Here is a 25,731-nt window from a genome sequence, read left to right on the forward strand (position 1 = left end):
CGAAGCCCACTGAGCAAGCCGGCGGCGGGAGGCTGTCCTCCTGCAGAGCCGAGAGGATGCTCCGGCGCGCTGCGGCCGGGCCGCGGTGGGGGCCGCCAGGGGACTCCAGCCACTACGCCCCCAAAATGGCCTCCGATGCCCCTCGCCGCCCCGCCCGGCGCTCCGCCGCCCGCCCGCCCGCCACGTGACCCGCCCGCTCCCCCCGCCCACCCGGCTCGCGACCCCGGGTCTGGGTCCCCGCGGCCGCGGCCCCGCCCCTCGCGGGGAGCGGACCAACCGGAGGCGGGGTAAGGCGGGGCGGGTGGTGACGGCCAATGGGGGTGGAGCTCCGGAGGGGAGTAACAGGTTGGTGGGAGGGGGAGAAAGAAGCAGGGAGAGCAGAGGGACGCAGGGGGAGGGCCGGAGCCGCGCGTGCTGCTCTGCCCGAGCCCGAGCCGAGCCGAGCCGGAGCCCGAGCCCGGCGCGCGAGCCCGGGAGCGCCGAGCCCCGCTGGGTGAGTGGACTGGGCGGGGGCGAGGGCACCTGAGAGGCAAGCGGGCCCTCAGGTGTATCCCTGAGGGGCGGCGGTTCAGGCAATCAGAAATACCCGCCTCCTGGGCACAGGTGCTGAGTCGGAGAGGGAAGGGGAGGTCAGGGTCAAGTGGCAGTGCTGATTAAGAGCTGGCCCCTAGTCTGAGGTGCCAGAAGCAGGTGAGTGGGAAGGTGCCAGGTGAGGCTAAGGCTGTTCCTAGGGCATGAACGCATTTCAGGGCGAGGATATCTCTGGAGGTCAGGTGCAGCCCTAGGGGCAGAATTTCTCCTGGAGACCAGAGTGGTGGAGGGGGGAGGAGTTAGTCCCAGTTGGGCAAAGGGAACTTGCTGCCTGAGGTTCAGAGACGTAAGGGGAGGGCATCTGCAGGTGCTGTTTTCTTGAGGTTCTCTACTGAGTCTGCCAGTCTGAGCTGGCCGCTGACACCTCCCTTCTGGCTTTGAGATGGCTCTGAAGTGTGGGGTCTTTCTCTAATTCTTCACCTGCAGGTGAAGGCAGTTGTAAATAAGAGACACCGAGGGACAGGATGAGAGGGCACCCCCATCTCTTTGCTCGGTGTAAAAGTATTGAAGGCTTTCAGTTTCTGTCCTCCTTTGCTTTCACACACGGGAGAATTTTTCCTTTTTCCTCTTGAGAGAATGTCCTCCAAGGGAGGCGATGAGGAAGCATTGATCCCTGGGCCTACAAAAAATGTCTAGGAATACTTAATTTCTCATGAGGCTTCTTTCTGGAGGTTGATGTCAAACCCTTTCCCCTAAGCACACGTATTTTTTCCTGTGGTTCTAGATGGGGGCCACTGGCTGAGGTTTGGTAGCCCGACCAATTTCCGTGATGTCTCCCAGAATCCCCATTACTCCCTGAAATGCCACCAGGCATCTCTGACTCCTGAACCATGATGGCTGGCAGACTGGCAGTAGGCACCGGTGGTGCAGGAAATAGGCAGGACTCCTCAGGAGACCACAGACTAGGGGAATTACACCTCCAGATCGCAGGCCAGATGAAAGGTACACGTTGGGGCCCAGACAAGACTGCTGAGGCAGATTTCCTTGCCTTAGGCAGGTGAGAGAACCAGAGCCAACCTTAGCGTGGCCCCTTTGAAGCCCTGCCTGAGGAAGGTTGTTGTAATTGGGAAATAGTAACCGCTATGTTTGTAGACAGGTTGCCTACACGTGCCTCTGGACCTCTTTTTTCATCCTGGATTTTGGGATTGGGGGGTGGGTTCCGGAGGACTGCTAATCCAGAGATTTGCCTGACTCTAAGAGGATTCTGGCTTTCCTAGAACCCTTCCTGTTTCCCAGGCTGGGCTGCATGCCATTCCCCTTGTGGGAGGTGAGGAGGGGGCAGGGCTACTTCTCTTCATGCCAGGGAAGGGAGAACTAAGGGCTAGGGAGGTGGCCAAGGCAAGTGTGGGATCAGGAATGTAACTTTGGAAACTTGAGAGGGAGGGGTGGAGGAAGACAAAGTCTTCCTGTCACACACTGGCCTGTCACCAGGTTCTTGTGTATCTGCTCCTCTTGCTTGTTCCCTCCTTACCATTGTCTCCTCCTTCAGAGCCTTGGCCTTGGCATCGGGCTGGCCAGAGCCCCTGCCCCTGGTCTTGCCCCTCTGCCTCCTCTGTGGTGTGGAATTTCTCTGGTCTGCTTTACAAACTGCCAGTGTAGTCTCCCTGGCCCTCCCCTTCCCCTTGCCTCTCAAACCAGTCCAGCCAGTTCGCGGGGGCCCAGTTCCTCATTGTGTGTTTTTTTCCCCCACTGGCCAAGCAGCTCTAGCCTAGCTCTCAGATTTCTGCTTTTTCAGTGGACCTAGCCAGGAGTCTACCTGGGGGTTCTTTGTGGATCCACCAGGAGCCTTCTTATCTCTTTAACTATGAGAAAAAGGGAGCCAAGTGATCAAGGTCACTGAGTTGTCCTTTTCTGTTTTGACCATTTGCTTTCCTTATTATCTCCAAGGGAGTTCTAATCTCTATACCTCTAGCTCTCCCATTTTCTAAATCTGCTGATTATTTAGCATCTAGCATATTCCCTGGCCCTGTGTGTATCAGGCCTTCTTTTGCACACCCGAAACCACCCCACCCCCACTTCCTGCCAGAAGTCCAGAGACCCTGTCACTCCTAGTTGGAAGCCAGACGCATAAGGCTGGGCCAGAGGTGATGGAATTGGGGCAGGGCAGGCTAATGAGTAACTCAGGGAGAAGTGGCTGTCTGGTACAGGTGTAGAGTGTCCTCCCCCTCCTTGCAGGCAGGAATGGCAAAGGCAGACAGATGAAGCTGAATTAACTGTAGCCTGGTCTCTTCCCAGAGTACAGTTGGTGAGGAGAGGCCTGGGCATGTGCCAGGGCAAGGAAAAGCAGGGCCAGGCATCTGGTGAGAGCGCAGGCCTCAGACTCCATGTTGCTTGGCGCTGGATCGCTGTTTACCTGCTCTGGGGCTTACGCAAGGCCTTGGAGCTGCCCTGCTGCCTTGGTCCCGCCCCGCTGTCCTCTGTAACTGAAGGCGGGTAGGTTTCGGGTTTTCCATGTTGAATCATTTAGAGCTCTGCTTTCTGACCCACCCCAAAGAACCCTTCAGTCCTCTGGTCCCCTGCTCCACATGTCCTGGACTGAAGGTGATTGAGGTTAGGCAGTCAACCTAACCTCAGACCTGGGGGAACACTTGATACTGCCTCTGAACAATTTGGTCCTTTTGCCCAAGGGGATGTGCACCCTGCCAGTCTTAGGTTGGGAACTCCTTGACCTGGATCTGGAAGATCAGTAGATGTACTGACAGGGTAGAGCTGCATCATGAATAAATCATGTGCTTTCTGAGAGCTGGCAGTCTAGGCACATCTGGTTCTAAGATCATGACTGGATAGAATAGTGCAGACCAGGAAGAGGTTCTGTTACTAAGGCAAACTAGATTTGCCTTGGGCAAATCTCCCCACTGCCGTGTGAGTCCGCCTTGGTTTGGTGTATGACCTTTAACAAATACTTATTGGCATCTACCATGTGTCCAAGCATCTGAGGACAGAGTGGTCAATTGATAGCCGTGGTCTTTGCCCTCCAGGAGCTTATAATCTAGTGGGGGAGACAGGAAACAAATAATCACTCCAATACATGTATAAAGATAAACTGGGGTAAACCTACCGAAGAAGAACAATTGCAGAACGTATAGCAAGAATTCTCACCTGGTTTGTGGGTGGCTGATTTGTGAGATCTGACCTGATTTATTGGGGGGTGGTCAGGGAAGGCTTCTCTGAGGAAGTGACACCCTTCTATGAACCAGGTGAAGCCAGAAAGTACCTGTTGGATGGAGTGGCATGTGTGAAGGGTAATATTTGTTGTCAGTTTTGATATAGGCATAGTCTAGGTGTTTTCATATTTAATATCTTGTCATTGCCCCCGTTTTTTATTAAAGTAGAACCTAAGTATAAAGTATACAAAAATGTTAAGTGTGTAACTTGATAATTTTTTATAGTTGTATATGCCTATGTAATTATTATCTAATTATCACAGGTAATCACTGTATTACGTATTATCATTATACCCATTTTACAGATGAGGAAATCAAGGCTTGGAAAAGTTGTGATTTGCCCAAGGTGATATATGTGATGTGAATGAATAGCGAAGCTAGGATTCCAGGCCAGATTCTGACTCTAGTCCAGTGTCTTTTACACTGGATGAGTAGTTTGGAGAACTACTTTACCCCTCTGCCTTCATAAACTTCGTAAGATGCTATGGTAAAAGTTGGTGTGGGCTGTCTCCTGGGGGAGGGTACTTTGCTTTCATCATTTTCTCATGGAATCTCAGGGCCAAAAAGATGAATCATTTGCAATAAATGACCTTCCTTTTCTATTCCTTTCTCTTGAGAGGCAGGCCTGGGAATTCTAAGAATGTTTTTCCTTAGACCTGAGACTGTTTCCCCCACCAAGCCCTTTCTCACCTGGAGCTCTGCCCCTCTATCCTGTCCCCTCCCTTCTCATCTCACCCTGGTTTCCTGGCATCCTAGCAATCCCTGAAAGGGACCTTGCCAAGTTTCCTTGGCCCAGAACTCCACAGGGAGGTTGAGTTGGGAACGTTTGTGTTCCTGTCTGGCACGTTAGAGGCTCCTCCTCCAGTTTGGTGCTAGGCTCTGGTGGAGACTGGATTTTTTTATTTACTTGGAAGAGAATCTCTCCCCCTAGTTCCTGGAGCCAGGGCGTACCTGGGATACATTCCATTTGCTGACTCTGCGCTTGGGCAGTGTGCACCCAGGAGCTGGCCTGTAGATGGTGGTGGCTCTGGCCCTCCGCTGGGACGCATGTACCTGTCTTAGGGCCCCATGGACTGGCACAATTAAAACCGTATTTAAATCTTTTCTTGATTAGGTACTATATCTACATGGTTCCAAATTCAAAAGGGACAAAACCATGCACAGTAGAAAGCCTACCCCTTTCTACTCTTTCAGAGAGTAGAAACTCTCCTCTCCCTGCCCTTGCCCTCAGTTTCTCCACCCCCGAGACATCACTGTTATTAGTTCTTTCGAGTCTTTTCCCAGAAGTGGGATGATACACTTGGAGGTCTTCTGTATTTTAAATGAGCTCTGGGAGGGGAGGCCCCCTTTTCCCCAGTGGGATGGAGGCATCTGTTCAGCAGGGTTTGGGTTCTGCCTTCACTGTGGGGAGGAGGAAGGCACATGTTGGTGTTAAACCCCAGGGCTATGTCATAGGAAATGGATTCTTTTAGGTCAGTGGGTCTCAAAGTAAGGTTGGTATCTGGGCCAGTAGGCTCAGCATCACCTGGGAACTTGGTTAGAAATGCAGATTCTTAGGTCCCAACCCAGACTTACTGAATCAGAAACTCTGGGGGTTGGGTCCAACGATCTGTATTTTAACATGCCCTCCATGGGCCTCCTGTTATTCTGCTGCTCAGATAAAGTATGAGAACCAGTGCTCTCTATCTAAGGAATTGACAGGGCAATCAGCCCCACCAGGGCTGGGCAGGTGGAGGTTTATCAGTACCTACTTCAAGTCTCTTAGCTTAAACTCTTTTCTTCATCTCCTAGGACCCCTCCTACCCATGGAGCAGGCATTTACCATGGCTGAGTCCCGGGGCCCTGTAGACCATGGAGTTCAGATTCGCTTCATCACAGAGCCAGTGGGTGGTGCAGAGATGGGCACCCTACGTCGTGGTGGGCGACGCCCAACTAAGGATGCGAGAGCCAGTACCTATGGGGTTGCTGTGCGTGTGCAGGGCATCGCCGGGCAGCCCTTTGTGGTGCTCAACAGTGGAGAGAAAGGTGGCGACTCCTTCGGGGTCCAGATCAAGGGTGCCAACAACCAAGGGGCCCCAGGATCTCTGAGCTCTGATTCGGAACTCCCCGAGAACCCCTACTCTCAGGTCAAGGGATTTCCTGCCCCCTCGCAGGGCAGCACGTCTGACGAGGAGCCTGGGGCCCACTGGAATGGAAGGCTACTCCGCTCCCAGTCCCAGGCCTCACTGGCAGGCCCTGCCTCTATGGGTCCCGGCAACAGGAGCACCAGCTTGCTGGAGCTTGCCCCAAAAGAGGCTTCCCCGGCTAGCACTATTGACACTGCTCCCCTGTCTTCAGTGGACTCGCTCATCAACAAGTTTGATGGTCAGGTTGCCGGCCAGGCCCGAGGCCGGACTGGCCGTCGAACACGGATGCTACTCCCTGAACAGCGCAAACGGAGCAAGAGCCTGGACAGCCGTCCCCAACGGGGTACCCTTGAGGAACGGGAACGTGAGTCCCCCAACCACCTGACCCCTGGCACAAAATACAACAGCCGTGGGAGCAGCGCGAAACAGCCAGTCCAGGCTCAGAGCAGTGGCTTTGGCCGTTCCCGTCAGACTCAGGACTGGGTCCTTCAGAGTTTTGAGGAGCCGCAGGGGAGAGTACAGGACCCCACCATGCTGCAGGTCAGCCCCAAGCCCTCCCCATGTGCCAACCTCAGCTCCTTCTCCTCAGCCCTGGGACTCTGTGCTAATTCACATAACCAAAGGCAGAAAGTCTCTACCTTTTGTTCTGCACTTTATCCACATAATAGGTGATATTCATATGCCCAAGATACCTCCATGGATAAAATTCTAAGGGAAATGAAACTAACTGTGAAATCAGTGTTCCCAAGCATGGAGAGTTACTTGTCATTGCCACAGTAACTGTGCGCCAGTCACCAGCATTTGCTAGGTCTGCAGCGTCCGTAAGGCAGGCTTGCAGGATAGGAGCGGTTTCGCTGGTGCTCTTGTTGAAATGCCACACCTTTCTCTCCCACTCAGGAATTAAAGTAGGTGGGGGAGTGACTTTACTTTGAGACAAACTTTAAGTCCATTCTGAAAGAAAGTCATTTATAAACCAGTATGGTAACTATCATCAGGGGCACATTACTTGTGACCCAGCTCACAGCTGGTTGAGATCTGTTGAGGAAACTCAGGTTTGTAGCCATAGTGTAGAGGTGTATCCTGCTTGGACCTCTCCTGGCCTGTTGTTCAGGCCTCTGCAGCCTGTCCTCTGTGCCGCACTTCAGGCTGTTCCTCGTGCTCCAGGGCCTTGTCTCCCGACTCCACTTCTGCTCCAGCTGAACCCCACACATGCTTCTGGCCTAATCCTCCTAGTTCTTTGTTTTTATTTTTTACAGTTCAAATCAACTCCGGACCTTCTCCGAGACCAGCAGGAGGCAGCCCCACCGGGCAGCATGGACCATGTGAAGGCCACCATCTATGGCATCCTGAGAGAGGGGTGAGCGGGGGCCCACCCAGCAGTGGGAGCACACACTTCCCTTCTTTTCCTTCCAGCTTTGTTCCCCATCTCCCCTGATTTTACCCTTGGCTTAGCTCAGCTACCTGTTTCCTCCCCTAACCCTTGCTTCTGACCTTTTGTCCTCCAGAAGCTCAGAAAGTGAAACCTCTGTGAGGAGGAAGGTCAGTCTGGTGCTGGAGCAGATGCAGCCTCTGGTGGTGAGTGGCCTTCTCTGGGTGGAGCAAGGGTCAGGGTTAGGGCTTCGAGGACCTCAGAGGATCTGGATCTGGACTCATTTCCTCCTCTCTTCCCCCTATATCTCTGGCAGATGGTTTCTCCTGCTTCTACTAGGCCCATGACTACTCGGCAAGGTGAGCTTGCCCAAAAAATGGAGGAGCTACAGCAAAAGCTGGATGAAGAGGTGAAGGTGAGGAACTGCTAGTTGCTGGAGGGATGAAGGATCACAGGGAGAAAGCCTTGGCCTGGGATGGGCTGAGCTAGCAAGGGACCGAGCATGCTTGTTTGTATCTTACAAGACAAGAGTGTGCGTTAGTTCGAACAAGGACTTGTGCCTCTGGAGCTTAGGGAGGCAGAGCACGTTAGGAATCCAACTACCTTTTATTCCCTTCCCTTGGGAGTTGCTATCATGGCTTTGCCACTTTCCGGCTGTATAAAACTTGAGAAAATTGCTTATATTCCCTATGCCTCACTTCATTGTAATAATGATGGCAGTAATAGTAGCTGTTATTTATGGAGTATAATTTTTGTAGTGGGTACTATCCTGGATAATATGTAATCATTATATTATTGGTAACCTTGTAAAAGTAGGCATTCTGGACCCTTTTCTGATGAGAAAACTGAAGATCAGAGAGGTTAAATAAATTGCCTGTGGTAGTAAATTGCAGAGAGGAATGAAAAAAATCCAGGTCAGTTTTTTTAAAATCACTACTTTCTCCTTTCACACTATTGCCTTGTATGTAGTTGGTGCTCAGTATATGTTGGATTGTAACATCCCTGGTTTCCTGGAAAGCAACATAGTGTAAGGGTTAAGTGGTGGGCTGTGGAGCCTAACTGGATTCACATCCTGGTACTGTTACTTGTTGGCTTTGAAACTGACTTTGACAAATTCTTTAACTTTTCTAAACCTTGGTTTCCGTAACTATAAAGTGGGGATAATAATAGTACTGTACTAGTTATCTATTGCTGTGTAACAAATTACCCCCCAAACTTAATAGCTTAAAAGAAATATTTCCCAGTGTCTGAGGACCAAGAATCTGAGATCAGCTTAGCTTGGTAATTCTGGTTCCAAGTCTGTCATGAGGTTCCAGTCAAGCTTTTGGCTGTGGCTGTTGCCTTTAGAAGAATAGAGTAGGTTAGAGGATCTGCTTCTAAAGTGGCTTGCTCAACTGTTGGTTGGAGGCCTTAGTTCCTGGCTCTCTAGACCTCTTCATAGTGCTGCTTTTGACCTCACAGTATGGCAGTCACCTTTCCTCAGAATGAGGGAGCCAAGGGATGTGGTCAGGAGGAAGCTGCAATGCCTTTTTATGACCTAATCTTAGACTTTATGCATCAGTTTCTCCTTTTTGTATTTGTTAGAAGGGAGTTCCGAGGTCCAGCTCATACTCAAGGTGACCAGAATTAGGCTTTATCTTTTGAAAGGAATGTCAAAGAATTTGCAGACCTATTTTAAGTCATCATAAGTACCAAGATTTGTATGAGGATGAAATGCAGATAATACATATAAGTTCCCAAGACCAGTGTCTGTCATGTAGTGAGTGTCCAGTGAGCATTAGATGTCCCCGTTATTATGAGTCCTCTGAGAGGCCTTCTCCACCCTCCATCTGCTATGCTCTCATTCCCTTTTCCAGAAGCGTCAGAAACCAGAGCCATCCAGAGTTGGGCTGGAGCGGCAGCTGGAGGAGAAGGCAGAAGAGTGCAGCCGACTGCAGGAGCTGCTGGAGAGGAGGAAGGCGGAGGCCCAGCAGAGCACCAGGGAGTGAGTACAGCTGGTGGCACATATGGGGCTGCTTGGGCGACTAGGCCAGACTCAGAGCCCTCCATTCCCGAAGGTTGAAGGAGGCATAAGGAAATCTCCAGAAGCTAAAAGGTGCAGGGATGCTTAGGATAGGATAGGACCTTTCTCTTTACCTTCTTTATCAATAATGGTGATGAGTGTGCATGATTTGGAGTTAAGGTACCTGGATTTGCCCATGTGCCTCAGGTTTTTAATATGTAAAATGGGCCTAATGATAGTACCTACCTCATGGGATTGTTGTGAGGATTCATTCATCTAGTCAACAGATGTTTGCCATGAATGCTATGTGACAGGCACTAATCTAGGTTCCTGAGATACATCAGTGAACCCTACAGATGAAGGGTCCTGCTCTTCAGAAGGTTAGTTTGTAGTGAGAGAGAACAGACAGTAAACAACCATATCACATAAGTAAATTTATAACATGTGAGAAGGTAGTAAGTAGAGCAGGATAAGGCAGATCAAGAGGGCCAGGGTGTAGGGAAGCAGGTTGCAGTATTCAATAAGGAAGTCAGGGGAGACCTCATTAAGATTTGAACAGAGGAGGTTTTATTTATTTATTTTAATTTTTTTTAGAGACAGGGTCTTGCTCTGTCACCCAGACTAGAGTGCAATGGCATGATTATAGCTCACTGTAACCTCGAATTCCTGGGCTCAAGTGATCCTCCTGCCTCATCTGCCCAAATAGCTAGGACTAGAGGTGTGTGCTACCACACCCCAGCTAATTTTTAAATGTTTTTGTAGAGAAATGAGGTTTGAGTGAATTAATGTATGTGAAGTATTTCGAAAACTGCCTGATGCATAGTGCTCAATGTTATCTATTATCAGGCTCCAGAACATGAAGCTCCTTCTGGACCAGGGTGAGAGTTTACGACGTGGGCTGGAGACCCAGGTGATGGAGCTGCAGAACAAGCTGAAGCAGGTCCAGGGCTCTGAGCCTGCCAAGGAGGGGCTACTGAAGGTAAAGAGTGGGGTTGTATACCCCAGCCTCTGCCTCCTTTTAGCTGGAGCATCCTCAGGTCTGGTCATCCACAGTTTCCCCAAAGTATGGGGAGCAGATAGCTGCTGCAGGCATTCCTTAGTGTGCTTTCAGGCAAACCAGTCACAGGGTAAGGCTAGAACACAGCGTAGTAGGTTTCCTTCATCCTAACTAGGCATGTGGGAGGTCAGACAGCACCTGGTACTATGCCTAACCCAAGGTACTCAATAAATATATTTTGACAAATGAGTGAATTAATAGACAGATGGATCCTAATATGGTCTCTTCTATATTTCCACCTTCATTTTGCCCAGGACCTGTTAGAGACCCGGGAACTTCTGGAAGAGGTCTTGGAGGGGAAACAGCGGATAGAAGAGCAGTTGAGGCTGCGGGAGCGGGAGTTAACAGCCCTGAAGGGGGCCCTGAAGGAGGAGGTGGCCTCCCGTGACCAGGAGGTGGAGCATGTCAGGCAGCAGTGCCAGCGAGACACAGAGCAGCTTCGCAGGAGCATGCAAGACGCGACCCAGGCACGTGAGGAGGCTGGGAGAGGGGGGTGCTATAGGGGAAAGGGGCTGCCTTGGAATCTTACATTTTTGGATTTTTCCTGGTTGCAACTGGGGACTCCCCATAAAGGACATATGTGAGATGTAGTGAAAACCTTGGCCAGGAAACCTGCAAAAGCGAGCCAGAAGTACCATGAGGTTATGTGACTAAAAGTCCCATGGGGAAATTACTGGGAGAGGCTTCCTGTAGATGACAGAGGGGTGGACTGTGAGTGACTTGGGGAGAGAACCTTCTGCTGGCATTGCACCAGCTACCCCTAGAGTATGAGGGGTGCAGCTGGCATAGTGACCTTTGGGGTCTGAGCCTTCCCTTTTACACACTCATGCTTTCATTTGAAGTGACCTCTTCCCACTGAGACTTCTGGTGCCCAACCCTCCTCTTCTCTAGGACCATGCCGTGCTGGAGGCCGAGCGGCAGAAGATGTCAGCTCTGGTGCGGGGGTTGCAGAGGGAGCTGGAGGAGACCTCAGAGGAGACAGGGCATTGGCAGACTATGTTCCAGAAGAACAAGGAGGAGCTTAGAGCCACCAAGCAGGAGTAAGGACCTCGCCCCACTCCCAGAAAACTTACCCATCATTCTTATAGCCCATTCCCTTTCTAGCCTTGCTGTGCTCTTGCTCTCCCATTTCTCAGGCTGCTCTTCTCCAATTCACTGTCCTCCCTTTTGGGAGTACATGCCTGGTGTGTTGGCCTCCAGAGAGGTGGTTTTTGTTGTCCCACTCTCCTAGGCAGGTGGCCTGACCGTGTACCCTTTCTTTTTTACTTTTTTCCACCTCGTTGGACTCAGACTCCTGCAGCTGCGGATGGAGAAGGAGGAGATGGAAGAGGAGCTTGGGGAGAAGATAGAGGTCTTGCAGAGGGAATTAGAGCAGGCCCGAGCTGGTGCCGGAGATACTCGCCGGGTCGAGGAGCTCAAGAAGGTACTTGAGAGTTGGGGGGCAGAATGGGAGGTGGGGGTGATGGCATCTGCTTCACCTATCTATGAGGGCCTCCCTGATAGTGGGGCTGTCTCCTGTGTGCTTGGCTTTCAGGCCCCATCCTGCCTGGTCAGCTTTATCTCTTTCTGGCACAGAAGGAGTGAGTATAGAGGTTTCCAGTGGAAAGGGCTCTCAGCGGCCAGGTTGGGGTATAGCCAGAGGCTGCTGGCTGCCTCCCAGGAGACATCATGGGTAGAAGCATTTAGGTGGATTTGTGAAACTCCAAGGTCATTTTTGCAGGCTTAGAAACTTAATTTGGTTAGCATAGCAAAAGCTGCTCTGTCTTTCATGGGGGACTCATTAACTACACTTACGAAACAAATGTTTACTATTGGAATGCGAGTTTATTAATTTACAATGAGAAGTATTATCACATGGACTGGAATACTTTGTTGGCATGGCCAGCTGACCTACATGGGAAGCCAAATTGTCATCTGAAGGCTGTGTAAAAAGTATAGAATCTGTACATGGGGAACTGAAGGATCCCAGTGTTTAATGAGACTGTCTGCTCAGTCTCCAGGGCATAGCCTTGCTGGTGGGGCTTTAACACTCGAAGTTCATGGTAAGATTCCCTTGTTGTTGTTGTTGTTGTTCTTCTTCTTTCTTTAAGTTAATCCTCTCTCTATCACGCATAGATGATATTTTTAAAAGAGTCACAAATGATAAGGTCATAAAATTGAAATGAATGCATAATTTCTTCATATTCCTTATGTTTTAGTTTATGAACAATAAGGCAACTGATTTTTTTTTAATGATTTAGATAACTTAGAAAATGTTTTCATTAATTATAGGGAATTGGCATTGATGGCCTCCTGAAGATTCTTCCAACTTTATATTTTATTGATTTACTATGATGGATGTATAGTAGGTGCATTATTATTAGTTAATCAATGCTTGTTTATTACACCTCTACTATAAGACTACCTAATTGTAATCAAGGTAATTATATTTTTAAATGAGTAAAAAAATTATAAAGTAATTATTTTCCAGATAAATAAAAGCCTGAGAGTATACAAAATACGTGGCAGAGAAAAACATAACATGTTAACCAAGTATACTTTGGTGATTGACATGCTGTGTTATATAATTTAAAATTCCATTTTGTCAGAAAAACTCCTGAAAGAATGGTGAAGTTAAAAAAAATTTTTTTTTTTTTTTGAGACAGAGTCTTACCCTGTTGCCTGGGCTAGAGTGCCATGGCATTGGCCTAGCTCACAGCGACCTCAAACTCTTGGGTTCAAGTGATCCTCCTACCTCAACCTCCTGAATAGCTGGGACTACAGGCGCACGCCACCAGACGCGGCTAATTTTTTTTTTGTTTCTATTTTTAGTTGCCTGGTTAATTTTTTTTCTATTTTTAGTAGTTCTATTTTCTATTTTAGTAGTAATTTTTTTCTATTTTTAGTAGTCTCTTGCTTAGAAGTCTGTTCACTGTACAGGTTGAATATCTCTTATTCAAAATGCTTGAGATCAGCAGTGTTTCAGATTTTTTTGGATTTTAGAATAATTATTTGCATTATGTTTACTGGGTGAGCATCCCTAATCTGAAAAGCTAAAATTCAAAGTGCTCCAATGAGCATTTCCTTTGAGCATCATGCTGGCACTCAAAAATCTTCGCAATTTGGAGCATTTTTGGAATCTGAATTCTCAACCTGTATTATTAGCTGACATAGTGAATGAACTTGGACAGTCCACTGGACAATCTCAGTTGATTTTATATTCTGGGTAAAAAAAAAAAAGCAATAACTTGTGTTTTATCTATTTCGTATGTTAAGTATATTTTATCAGGTATTTAATCAATAAAATATGCATTAGAAAAAAGACTAACAAAGTCCAGTATAGACCGTATATACTCTGCTATTTTTCTTTTTATTTCAAATTAGTTTTGTTAGTGTCTTCCATTGAAGATTCACTACCTATATACCGTATAACCCTTTAGACTAATTATGGTTCTTTCTGAATTTCAGAAGTAGCTAATAGCTAAAGAATTAGAATCAGAACTCATATTTAAATTTTATTTTTAAAATAAATCAGAAAAAATAAAATAAAATAAAATAAATCAGAGCTGCACCAGTATTTATTGTGTCACATATTTCGGTTTTCAGTATTTTTTTTTTTTGTGAGACAGAGTCTCACTTTGTTGCCCAGGCTAGTGTGAGTGCCGCGACATCAGCTTAGCTCACAGCAACCTCAGTCTTCTGGGCTCAAGTGATCCTACTGCCTCAGCTTCCTGAGTAGCTGGGACTACAGGCATGTGCCATCATGCCTGGCTAATTTTTTGTATATATATTTTTAGTTGGTCAATTAATTTCTTTCTGTTTTTAGTAGAGACGGGATCTCACTCAGGCTGGTTTCGAACTCCTGACCTCAAGCCATCTGCCTGCCTCAGCCTCCCAGAGTGTTCAGTATATTTTTTTAAACAGCCAGTTTTATTTTTTCCATATCCTCATCCACTGTCCTTCCACATAATTTTTTTTTATGGGATTATATTTCACTTACCATAAAACTCATCTTTTGAAACCGTACAATTTAGTGGTTTTTAGTATATTCATAAAGTTGTACAGCCTTCATACTATCTAATTACAGAACATTTTTGTTACCCCAAAAGGGTACTCTGTACCCATTTCCCCCTGGTGATCACTAATCTACTTTCTGTCTCTCTGGATTTGCTTATTCTGAATATTTCGTATAATTGGAATTCTATATGTGGACTTAAGTGTCTGGCTTCTTTCACCTACATGTTTTCAGGGTGGTAGCAAGTATCCGTACTTCTTTCCTTTTTATAGATGAATCATATTCCATTCTATGGACATAGCATATTTTGTCCATTTATCAATTGATGAGCATTACATATTTCTACATTTAGGCTACGAATAATGCTATCTAGCTAAAGAATAATGCTGCTACATGAACATTCATGTATAAATTTTTTGTGTAAACATGTATTTTCAGTTCTCTTAGTTATGTACCTAAACGTGGAATTGGTAGTTCATATGGTAACTTTGTTTCACTTTTTAAAAATTGAAAAAAAAGTTTGATTATTATCAGTGCATAATATTAATAGTTGTATGTATTTATAGGGTACATGTGATGTTTTGATACAGGCATACAGTGTGTATTAATCAAATCAAGGTACTTGCATATCCATCACCTGAAGCATTTATCATTTCTTTGTGTTAGAAACATTCCAATTTTATACCCTTTTAGTTGTTTCACTTTTTGAGAAACTGCTGACTTGCTTTCCAAAGTGGCTGAACGGTTTTATATTCCCTCCTGGCAATGTATGAGTTTCAGTTTCTCCACATTGTGGCATTGAAGTCTGGCTCTTGTGCTTCATCACCATTCCCCTTCCCTTCTAGGAGCTACGTCGGACACAGGAGGAACTTGAGGACCTGCAGGCAGAGCGGCAGAGCCAGGAGGTGGCTGGGCGGCACCGGGACCGGGAGCTGGAGAAGCAGCTGGCAGTCCTGAGGGTTGAGGCTGATCGAGTTCAGGAGCTGGAAGAGCAGAAACTCCAGCTACAAAAGACCGTCCAGCAGCTGAGACAGGACTGTGAAGAGGCTTCCAAGGCAAGGGGAGTGGGCACAGGGCTTAGGAGGTGGAGGCTGAGGGTTCTCGAGGGCTGACGAGCCAGAGGGTGTGGCAAGTTACCTATCGTGGGTATGTACTAACCAGCTCCTTGGTCCTAGGTATGTGGTTAAAGGCAGCCAGGATTTGGCAGCCCACAGCATCTCTGTAGGGGTGGGATTCTCAGGGAAGCTTCTGGCTGGCGGTAGCACCCCTCTATAATCTTTGTTCTTCTGGGCTGTCTCTGGGAGGGCTTCCCTGGGTGTTGTCAATGGCCCTGAGCCCTGGGGTCTGAGCCACCGCTCCCTGGACCGTCCATAGGCTAAGATGGTGGCCGAGGCAGAGACAGCAGTGCTGGGGCAGAGACGGGCTGCAGTGGAGGCGACGCTTCGAGAGACCCAGGAGGAAAATGACGAATTCCGCCGGCGCATCCTGGGTCTGGAGCAGCAGCTGAAGGAGGCACGAGGCCAGGCGGAGGGTGGGGAAATGGTGGAGGCACGACTTCGGGACAGAGTGCAGCGGCTGGAGGTCAGTGCTTCTGCTCACAGTGTTGGCTTCCTCCTGGTTCTCTCTGCTCATCCCTGGCAAATATTCCCATGCTGCATACGCAGCCATCAGTTTTATTTTGCTTTTAGTGTGCTTCTGTTTTGCCTCCCGAGACCCTCTGTTAACCTTGGGTTTATTTCCTAGAGTATACTCAGGTGTGAATGTTCTAGACTTTGCACTGGTATTTTTGTCTCTTATCTCCCATCTTTGCTTGCTTTCTGTGTCTTGATTTTTTTTCTGGTTCCTCTGACCCTGTTTTCAATGCCCACATTTTTCATAAATGCCTCCTTCCCCTCACCCAACTACCTACCTCAACTGGCTTGAGCCCAGGCTTTGCCTTCTTCCAGTCCAGCCCCCTTTCCACTCCTCCCAGGCAGAGAAACAGCGGCTAGAGGAGGCCCTTAGTGCAGCCCAGGAGGAGGAGGGCAGCCTGGCAGCAGCTAAGCGGGCACTGGAGGCACGGCTAGAAGAGTCCCAGCGGGGGCTGGCCCGCCTGGGGCAGGAGCAGCAGGCACTGAGCCGGGCCCTAGAAGAGGAGGGGAAGCAGCGGGAGGTGCTTCGGCGAGGCAAGGCTGAGCTGGAGGAGCAGAAGCGTTTGCTGGACAGGACTGTGAGCCGACTGAACAAGGAGGTGGGGCACGGTGTGGCCTGGGTCCTTAGGAAGAGGCCCGGCTGGCACAGAAGCTGGCCTGAGGGTGAGGGGCAGGGGTGGGAGTCAGAATGTGTGATGTTTGCTTTCCTCAAGCACATTGTATGGAAGGCCAAGGTCAAATGTTCCAAAAGTGGCAGCCTTTCTAACTCCCTTCCATGCTTTTCAACCCTTCCCCCCACATCTCATTCCTTTGTGGTCTTCATTCTTGGAGAATATCTCTTAGGAATCTACCTTAGAAGTCAATAAAACCTAAACACAAGAATCTTCGCTGGTAGAATTTTAAATTTGGGGGGAGGGGAAAGAGAAAGAAAAAAGGAAATAAATGGCTTTTTGCTGATAAGGTTCTCTTCCCAATCTCTTACTTTATAAAATGAGAGCAAATACTTAATATATTATATCAGTTCTAAGGTACACATTTTATCATCTGTCAATGAAAAAACGTGCACATTTTATCATTTCGAAATAGAATTGTATTTTTTTTTTGAAGCAGAGTCTCACTCTGTTGCCTGGGCTAGAGTGCTGTGGCATCTCAACCTCAAACTCCTGGGCTCAAGCGATCCTTCTGCCTCAGCCTCCTGAGTAGCTGGGACTACAGGCATGCGCCACCATGCCTGGCTAATTTTTTCTATATATTTTTAATTGTCCAACTAATTTTCTTTCTATTTTTTGTAGAGACTTTCTATGGGTCTCACTCTTGCTCAGGCTGGTCTTGAACTCTTGAGCTTAAACGATCCACCCACCTCAGCTTTCCAGAGTGCTAGGATTACAGGCATGAGCCACCTCGCCCGGCCTGTAATTTTTCTATTTTTAGTAGACACAGGGTCTCACTCTTGCTCAGGCTGGTCTCGAATTCCTGAGCTCAAGCAATCCTCATGCCTCAGCCTCCCAGAGTAGTAGGATTACAGGCATGAGCCACCAAGCCCGGCCAAGGATTGTATCTTACAATTGATGATATGTCATAGTTCAATTGGCAGACTTTTCTTTCTTAGTGGTACATCTTATAATCATTGGCACCTTAAGAGTTTGCTGAAATATAGTCATTCAAGTTTTACTTTGTGTTAGGCACTATTGTAAGTGTAAAACTTTATGTAATTAACTCACATGTTTCTCACAACAATCTTATATAGGTACTGTTATTATCCCATTTTACAGATGGGGTACTGAGACCCATAGAGCAGTGGTCCCCACCTCAGATCATCAGGCATTAGATTCTCATAAGGATTACAAAACCTGGATTGTTCGCATGCGCAGTTTATAGTAGAGTTTGTGCTCCTATGAGCCCCTAATGCCGCTGCTGATCTGTCAGGAGGTGGAGCTCAGGGAGCTCACGTGGTGATGTGAGTGATGGGGAGTGGCTATAAATATAGATGAAACTTATCTCTCTTGCTTGCCTGCCACTCGCCTTCTGCTGTGCGGCCTTGTTCCTAACAGGCCACAGACCAGTACCAGTCCTTGAAAACCTGAGGGTTGGGGACCACAGCCATAGAGGATAAGTTACTTGCCTCTGTTCACTAATAAGCGGTAGAGCCAGGATTTAGCGGTAGAACACAGGCATCTGTATATAACTATTAGCCATACTAGGGAACCTAGGCCCAGGAAAGAACAAGAGAGGGCTGCCTTGGCAGGCAAGAGGCTCTTGGAGAGTCTTTGGATTCTGCCTAGAGAAGGGACAACTCTTTTCTTCACGTTTTTAGCTAGAGCAGATTGGGGACAACTCTAAGGAAGCCCTGCAGCAGCTCCAGGCCCAGTTGGAGGATTACAAGGAAAAGGCCCGGCGGGAGGTGGCAGATGCCCAGCGCCAGGCCAAGGATTGGGCCAGTGAGGTGGAGAAGACCTCTGGGGGCCTGAGCCGCCTTCAGGATGAGGTAGGAGCCTGAATGATAGGAAGGTGAGAACCATCCCATTGTCCTTGGGTTTGGAGGTCATTGCCTTTTAACTGAACCTGTGGCCAAGGGTCTTGGGGCCCAGGTGTAGTCTAATGACTTGCAGAGACATGCTAACGGTGGGGTAGGGTAGAGGGGGTTGTCCACCCTAGGCACAAACAATAGGTGATACATCATCTGTAGAGCAGTGATTTTCAAACTCTGCTGCATATTAGAGTCACTTGGAGAGATTTAAAAAAAAATCTAATGCCCAAGCTATAGCCCATAGCACTTAAATCATAATCCCTGGGGGTGGGACCCAGGATCAGCATTTTTAAAAACTCCTCAGGTGATTCCAATTTGTGTAGAGAATTTTAAAACAATAATGAAAATGGACTAAAAGTCCCATCTGCTTTAAATTGTCACCATGTGCTGATAATTCTAAAGAAAGTCTGTGATGAGATGTGTCTCTCTGCATGGGCAGATTGCTCCCACCCCTCAGTCCCCACCTTCTGACTACACTGAGCTGTTGCATCTTTTCCTTCTGCCCAGATCCAGAGGCTGCGGCAGGCCCTGCAGGCATCTCAGGCTGAGCGGGACTCAGCTCGGCTGGACAAAGAGCTGCTGGCCCAGCGACTGCAGGGGCTGGAGCAAGAGGCCGAGAACAAGAAGCGCTCCCAGGATGACAGGGCCCGGCAAGTGAAGAGCCTTGAGGTCAGGACATTGGGGGGTGGCCTGTGGGGGTCGGGGCATTCTGGGTCCTGGCATAGCTGGGCCTTCCAAATCCTCTTTCTATACTAGAGATGGAAACTGGCAGCCTACAGCTGATGGGTTTTGTTTGGCTACAGTATTTTAAACAACTTTGAATTAAATGATAATGTTTAGAAATTTATAGGTGTCACATAAAAATTTGGATTTCTGGCTTCTTTCCTATTTGGAAGATATGCTAACACTGAGCTTCCAGTCCTGGGTGTGCATGGCAGCAGTGGGCTGGAGCTGAGCAGTGTGGCTTTTCCCCTTTAGAGTGAATAGTTCTCTTCAATATGCTATATATGATAATAGTAATAAGAGCAGCAGCAGCAAACATACTGTGCTGTGTGACAGGTACTTAGACTCATTTAATCCTCAGACTAACCCTGTGGGGTAGACAGTCTTGTTTTTCTTCGTTTTACAGATGAGGAAAACTGAAGCACAGAGAGATTAAGTACCTTGTCCATGGTTCTACTGCCAGAGAGTGGCAGATCTGATTTTAAAACCCAGGCAATCTGGCCCCATGTACATACTCTCAGCCTGTGCATAGTACCGCCTGGCTTGAATTTGCTCCCCCAATTTGTACTCTGGTGCTTCGGTTTCTGAGTCTCTTCATCTCAGCTTTGGCCCAGGTACTTAGGTTTCTCTGTCAGTTTTCCCCTTAGAGAAATAGGGTTCTCCAGTGAGGACTGGATTCTGGGGTTTGCCTTCCCGCCAAGAGGCCATGACCAGAGCATGTCCCACTCCCTCCCCACAATGCCACGGCTGGGCAGCAGAGGGCGCCAGCTTCATGGTGGCTGAGAATAGGGACAAGTACCAAAAGGTTATTGGGTTGGGTGTGCAAGAGAGGTCTGTGGAGGCTGGAGTTTGAGAGGGTGCTGGTCTGAGTTAGTCATTCCGGTGTCCAGCATTTGGGGCAGAATTAACCTTGTTGTCCTTCTGCTACAGGAGAAAGTCTCACGGCTGGAAACAGAGTTAGATGAGGAGAAGAATACTGTGGAGCTGCTAACAGATCGGGTGAATCGTGGCCGGGACCAGGTAGTCCCTTTCTTACCCCTCATCTGTGTCTACTCCTGACTAGATAACCTCTTTTTTTTTTTTTTTTTGAGACAGAGTCTTGCTTTGTTGCCCAGGCTAGAGTGAGTGCTGTGACATTAGCCTAGGTCATAGCAACCTCAAACTCCTGGGCTCAAGCAGTCCTGCTGCCTCAGCCTTCCAAGTAGCTGGGACTACAGGCATGCGCCACCATGTCTGGCTAATTTTTTCTATATACATTAGTTGGCCAATTAAATTTCTTTCTAGTTATAGTAGAGACGGGATCTCGCTCTTTCTCAGGCTGGTTTCGAACTCCTGACCTCGAGCAACCTGCCCGCCTCGGCCTCCCAGAGTGCTAGGATTACAGGCGTGAGCCACCGTGCCTGGCCTACATAACCTCTTAATCCTCTCAAAAACAACTCTACCCTCCCGTCTTTTGTAATCTGGACAGTTCTAGCTATATAATTTGTGCATGGCCCAGTCTATTTCAGGCTCGTCTGATTTGGGAAGGGTTGGCAAGTTTCCTCAGGTGGAAAGAAGCCAAGAATTTGGGTTGAGGAAGGAATCTTGGTGGTCTGGGCTACTCTCTGACCTGAGTTGGGGCTGCTTTGGTTCCAAAGGGATGCTAGTTCCCAGTGGGACAAAGGATGCCCTGTTTACATTCTGTATCTCCTCCCATTTGAATAAGCTGTGATTTCTTTTTCTTTTTTCTTTCTTTCTTTTTTTTTTTTGAGACAGAGTCTTGCCCTGTCACCCTGGGCTAGAGTGCAGTGGTGTCAGCCTAGCTCACAGCAACCTCAACTCCTGAGCTCAAGCTGTCCTCTCCCTTCGGCCTCTCAGAGTGCTAGATTTACAGGCGTGAGCCACCGTGCCTGGCCTAGTTGTGATATCTTAGTTGCCTAGGAATCTGGTGGGGGTTAGGGTTTGAAGACCATCGTCTCGTTACTCTGCTTCACTTGGTTCAGCTTGCTGGTTCATCCTTAGCCCTCCCCATGTCTGGTTCCTCTCACCCACTCCCACCAGGTGGATCAGTTGAGGGCAGAGCTCATGCAGGAAAGGTCTGCTCGGCAGGACCTGGAGTGTGACAAAATCTCCTTGGAGAGACAGGTGAGGGGGAGAGTGGGGAGTCTTGGGGATACAGCCCAGGTGTAGAATGACCAAGTGGAGTGCTAAACATGGAGGCTCCCTGTCCCTTTCAGAATAAGGACTTGAAGACCCGGTTGGCCAGCTCAGAAGGCTTCCAGAAGCCCAATGCCAGCCTCTCTCAGCTTGAGTCCCAGAATCAGATGTTGCAGGAGCAGCTACAGGCTGAAGAGAGGTGACATGAGCCTGTCCTCCCTCCTTCCCTCCCTCCCTCCTTCCTTTCTTCCCTCTCTCTGGGCTTTTCTCCTCTGGGGCTCCCTCCGTCTTCCACCTCAGATATGATTGACCTAGCCTGATCTTTAGGGGGCTGTTTCTCCTGATAAAGAGCAGAAGGAGTTGCAGAAATTCTGAAATGTGATGACCTCAATCTCCCTGATTCTTTGGATCTGTCCTGGATCCTCCCCAGTCTGATGGTGGGCTCATGACTGAGAGAAGTCCTTGGAGGCAGTAGACTTGGGCTAAGTTAGGGTTCTCTCAGAAGTGGCAGCACCCAGAGCTGTCCTTCTACCTCATCCTCAGGGAGAAGACAGTTCTGCAGTCCACCAACCGAAAACTGGAGCGGAGAGTTAAAGAGCTGTCCATCCAGATTGATGATGAGCGGCAGCATGTCAATGACCAGAAAGACCAGGTAAGGACATGGCACCCTGGGGCCAAGCAACCGTGGGACAAGCATACAGTATGTGTTTGCTTGAAGGCCAAGGGAGGCCCCTCTTCCACAGGTCTTCCAAACTTGGACTTTTCTCATATTAAATATAAAGACAGGGACATTAGATTGAAAGGACTAGAGCAGTTGTTGCAAGCATATGTATTGAGTGCTTATGTGCTATAATAGGTTCTCTGTCTAAGTGTTCTACATGTATTAATTCATTGAATCCCCAAGACAACCCTGAGAAGTTAGGGGACTTGCCCATGGTCACATTTTTCTAGGGAAACTATCCCTTGTCAAGATTGTTACAGGAGAGGGTCCCAGGCCATGGTAGCAGATACTTTCCTAATGGGACTTGGTATCCTACCCAGCTAACCCTGAGGGTGAAGGCTTTGAAGCGGCAGGTGGATGAAGCAGAAGAGGAGATCGAGCGACTGGATGGACTGAGGAAGAAGGCCCAGCGTGAGCTGGAAGAGCAGCATGAAGTCAATGAACAGCTCCAGGCCCGGATCAAATCCCTGGAGAAGGACTCCTGGTATGGGCTGCTCTTCTGCCCCCTGCCTCATAGGGACAGTAGAACTGTAAGGGAATGGTCTCCCCTGAGCTGGCTAAGGAGGAGAATCTCTAAGATGGGACTGTGTAGTCACTTATTCCTGGCTGGAAGCCAGTATGATTATTTCTTAATATCTCAGCTGCCATCCTCTCCCCAAAACTCAGATTAGTGAGGGATCTTGTGAGTAACTTCAGGTCTTAGAAAAATTGGAGTTGGCCGGGCGCGGTGACTCAAGGCTGTAATCCTAGCACTCTGGGAGGCCGAGGCGGGCAGGTTGCTCAACGTCAGGAGTTCAAAACCAGCCTGAGCAAGAGTGAGACTCCATTTCTACTATAAATAGAAAGAAATTACTTAGCCAACTAATATATACAGAAAAAATTAGCCAGGCATGGTGGCACATGCCTGTAGTCCCAGCTGCTCGGGAGGCTGAGGCAGCAGGATTGCTTGAGCCCAGGAGTTTGAGGTTGCTGTGAGCTAGGCTGACGCCACGGCACTCACTCTAGGCTGGGCAACAAAGCGAGACTCTGTCTCAAAAGAAAAGAAAAGAAAAATTGAAGCATGAAAAGGATGGTTGTCTCAATCTTTCTATTCTTCCTCCCTTACCAATATTCTTCTCTCTGACTTAGGCGCAAAGCTTCCCGCTCAGCTGCTGAGTCAACTCTCAAACATGAAGGGCTGAGCTCAGATGAGGAATTTGACAGTGTCTACGATCCCTCGTCCATTGCATCACTGCTTACAGAGAGCAACCTGCAGACCAGCTCCTGTTAGCTCGTGGTTCTCAAGGGCCTAGAAACCAGACCTATCCTAACCAGCCCTGCTTTGCCCTGCTCACCTTGGATTCCTCATGCCTGTGGATGACCCAGTTATTCAGACCTAAGACAGGGAGGGGCCTGAGTGATGGTGTTAAAAAAAAGCATCAGCAATAAGCTGATAGATGGACTTTCCCTTTCCACTGGAGGAGAGGATATTGTAGGCCAACCAAGCCTTTCCCTCAAGTGCCGACACCTCCCTCATCTCTCTCGTAGTGGAAGGATGGTCAGCATACAGGATGAGGAGGACTGAGCAGGATGGGAAGGGATATGAATTGCCATGTGTATAAAGCTTTATTTCTTTAGCCCTTAACCCTAAGGCTCAGGGAAATACCTTATGCTCTTCTGCTCCTGGGATTCCTGCAGCCTATTTTCCTCCCACCCTGGGGCAGGGTGAGGGGAACGTTATGGGTAGTAGACACGCAGGCGTGGCTCTACCCACTTCTCAGATGCTCCTCTTTGCACAGTCATGGGGCCCATGTGGTAGTCCCCACACCCCTCCAGTTCCTGTATTTTTGTCTTCTCCAAGCAGGAGGGTCCAAAGGGTCCTTTATCCTCTCCCCTTCCCATCTTCACCATTCCTACCTTGCTTCTTTCTTCTCAGTGCCTTAGCCAGGGTGAGGAGGTAAGGATGCTCTTCTTGCCTTTTTTATCTGCACATTCATACCTCTCCAAAGACCAGCCTTTCCCCAGCTGGGGCTCAGCCTTCCCTGCTGCCCCAGTGACTGGTCAAGAGAGCTGCTTGCTGGCTTCTCTATCAATGAACCCCTGGGAGAGGGACTTTTGGTAGGGCATGATAAGGTGGGGGGGGCCTGGTTCTGCTCAGGGTTTTCATCCTTCTTCCTCTCCTTCCTCTTGACTACAGATGTGGTTCTAAAGTGGTTGCACCTGGGAACTTTGACAACTGTCTATACAGGTTCTCAAAGCAAAGGTCTCAGTCCCTCTGGCCTTCCTTGTGGCTTTTCTGACCAAGTGTACCCAATTTCAATAGGGAACCAAGAAATTCTTATTTTTTCAGGAGCTTGGCTCTGATTTAGAGCTTTGCCTGGGGTAGAAGCTGACTATTGGTAGAATTGAGAAGAGGCAATGGAGGATTTATTCCTTCTTTGGATTTTGGGGAGAGCCAAGCCCTGGTGGGGAAGAGGTATGGGGGATGATTCACCTCTCTTATTTCCTAAGCAGGTTCTATAGGGAGCTTGTGGGAGGAGGAAGGCTATTCTCACCAATGACTTGTAATTTCATGATTTAAAAAAAAAATTCCCATATTCTTCTGCAAATCAGACATTCTCTCCCAATCTAATCCAGCCTTGGTTTTATTATAAATTAAATATTAAAATTATATATCTATATTGAAATCCTTGACTTGTCTTCTCATTCTTTTTCCTGGGTCATTTGGAGGTTCAAGTTTTATGAAAACGTCATATTAACTGTATAGCTTAAAGCTGAAGCTGGAGCTTTCTTTACCTCACTTTTCAGAGGTCCTTTACAACAGATCAGATGTGACCTAGAAAACCTGGAAATGTTTATAATAGCAGCTCCATTCTCTCCTGAACAACCTTTTGGGAAGAGCAAGGCCAGTAAATGCCTTCTTTGAGGTTAGAGGGAAACAGACCAGAACTGGTTTTATTCCCCTAGGTCCCAGGGATGACCCCACCATTCATGTCCCAGGTACAAAGATCCCCATCCATTTCTAACTCACATGACACTTGGGAGGTAGAGAAATTTCTGCCTTTACTGGCCTTGTGTTTCCTTAAACACAAGTTACTTTCACCAGCGCCTATTGCTAGGTATAGGGATACTGCCCACTGGATACTAGGTCAGACCTTACCTATTCTGCCTTCTGTCCAGGTGGACCATAGCTATCTGCTCAGGGCAGCTGAGCTGGTAGGAGGCTCTGGGGTCCCATTTGGCCAACCCTCTCTTCTAGACCCTCAAGATCCTGGCCTAGGCTTGGGGAGCAAATGTCATTGGAGAAGTCCAGGCTCATCCTCTCTCAAGAATACAAATTCCTTTTAAGGCAATGTGTCCCGCCTCTCCCAGCCATATAAGGGCACCTTAGGTGTAATAGTTTCTGCAAAACAAGCCCCACCCAGAACCTAGCTGGCTTTGACTTTGCCCTGGGCCTCTTGCCAGGGAAGGGCACCTGCCAGACTGGCTTAGGCCAGTATGAGTGAGCTGGCTCTTGGTGCCTGCTTTTCTGCGTTGGAGGAAAGGTTTATTCAGCTCTGCAAATCCTACAGGCTGGCGTATATATAGAGGAGAATGTATGGACACTTTTTAACGTTCCAAATCCTCATCCTCTAGGGGCAGACAGGGTGATTCTCTCTGACCAACACTGATCTTGGAGAGTTGAATGGAGACAGCAAGACTAACGAAGAA

At 48.4% G+C, this 25,731-nt stretch overlaps 1 protein-coding gene across 1 annotated transcript; it reads left to right on the forward strand.

Annotated features, from left to right (window-relative positions):
* Positions 1–356: 356 nt before the first annotated feature.
* CGN (cingulin) lies at positions 357–24,707 on the forward strand. Its single transcript, XM_012767595.2, has 21 exons — positions 357–493; positions 5,547–6,421; positions 7,138–7,238; positions 7,387–7,456; positions 7,567–7,665; positions 9,107–9,234; positions 10,099–10,231; positions 10,564–10,776; positions 11,201–11,349; positions 11,600–11,732; positions 15,149–15,358; positions 15,678–15,884; positions 16,276–16,533; positions 18,249–18,419; positions 18,969–19,130; positions 20,115–20,204; positions 21,225–21,308; positions 21,401–21,519; positions 21,864–21,972; positions 22,362–22,525; positions 23,170–24,707. The coding sequence occupies exons 2-21, from the start codon at positions 5,561–5,563 to the stop codon at positions 23,309–23,311; spliced, it is 3,603 nt and encodes a 1,200-aa protein (XP_012623049.1). The 5' UTR covers positions 357–493; positions 5,547–5,560; the 3' UTR covers positions 23,312–24,707.
* The last annotated feature ends 1,024 nt before the right edge of the window (positions 24,708–25,731 follow it).

Source organism: Microcebus murinus, chromosome 2, assembly GCF_040939455.1.
Source record: "Microcebus murinus isolate Inina chromosome 2, M.murinus_Inina_mat1.0, whole genome shotgun sequence".
Classification (NCBI taxonomy): domain Eukaryota; kingdom Metazoa; phylum Chordata; class Mammalia; order Primates; family Cheirogaleidae; genus Microcebus; species Microcebus murinus.

Coding starts and splice junctions, on each gene's coding strand:
- CGN (XM_012767595.2), top strand. CDS start 5,561: ATGGAGCAGGCATTTACCATGGCTGAGTCCCGGGGCCCTGTAGACCAT. Junction 10,777..11,200: donor GCATGCAAGACGCGACCCAG/GCACGTGAGGAG, acceptor CCTCTTCTCTAG/GACCATGCCGTGCTGGAGGC. Junction 18,420..18,968: donor TGAGCCGCCTTCAGGATGAG/GTAGGAGCCTGA, acceptor CCTTCTGCCCAG/ATCCAGAGGCTGCGGCAGGC.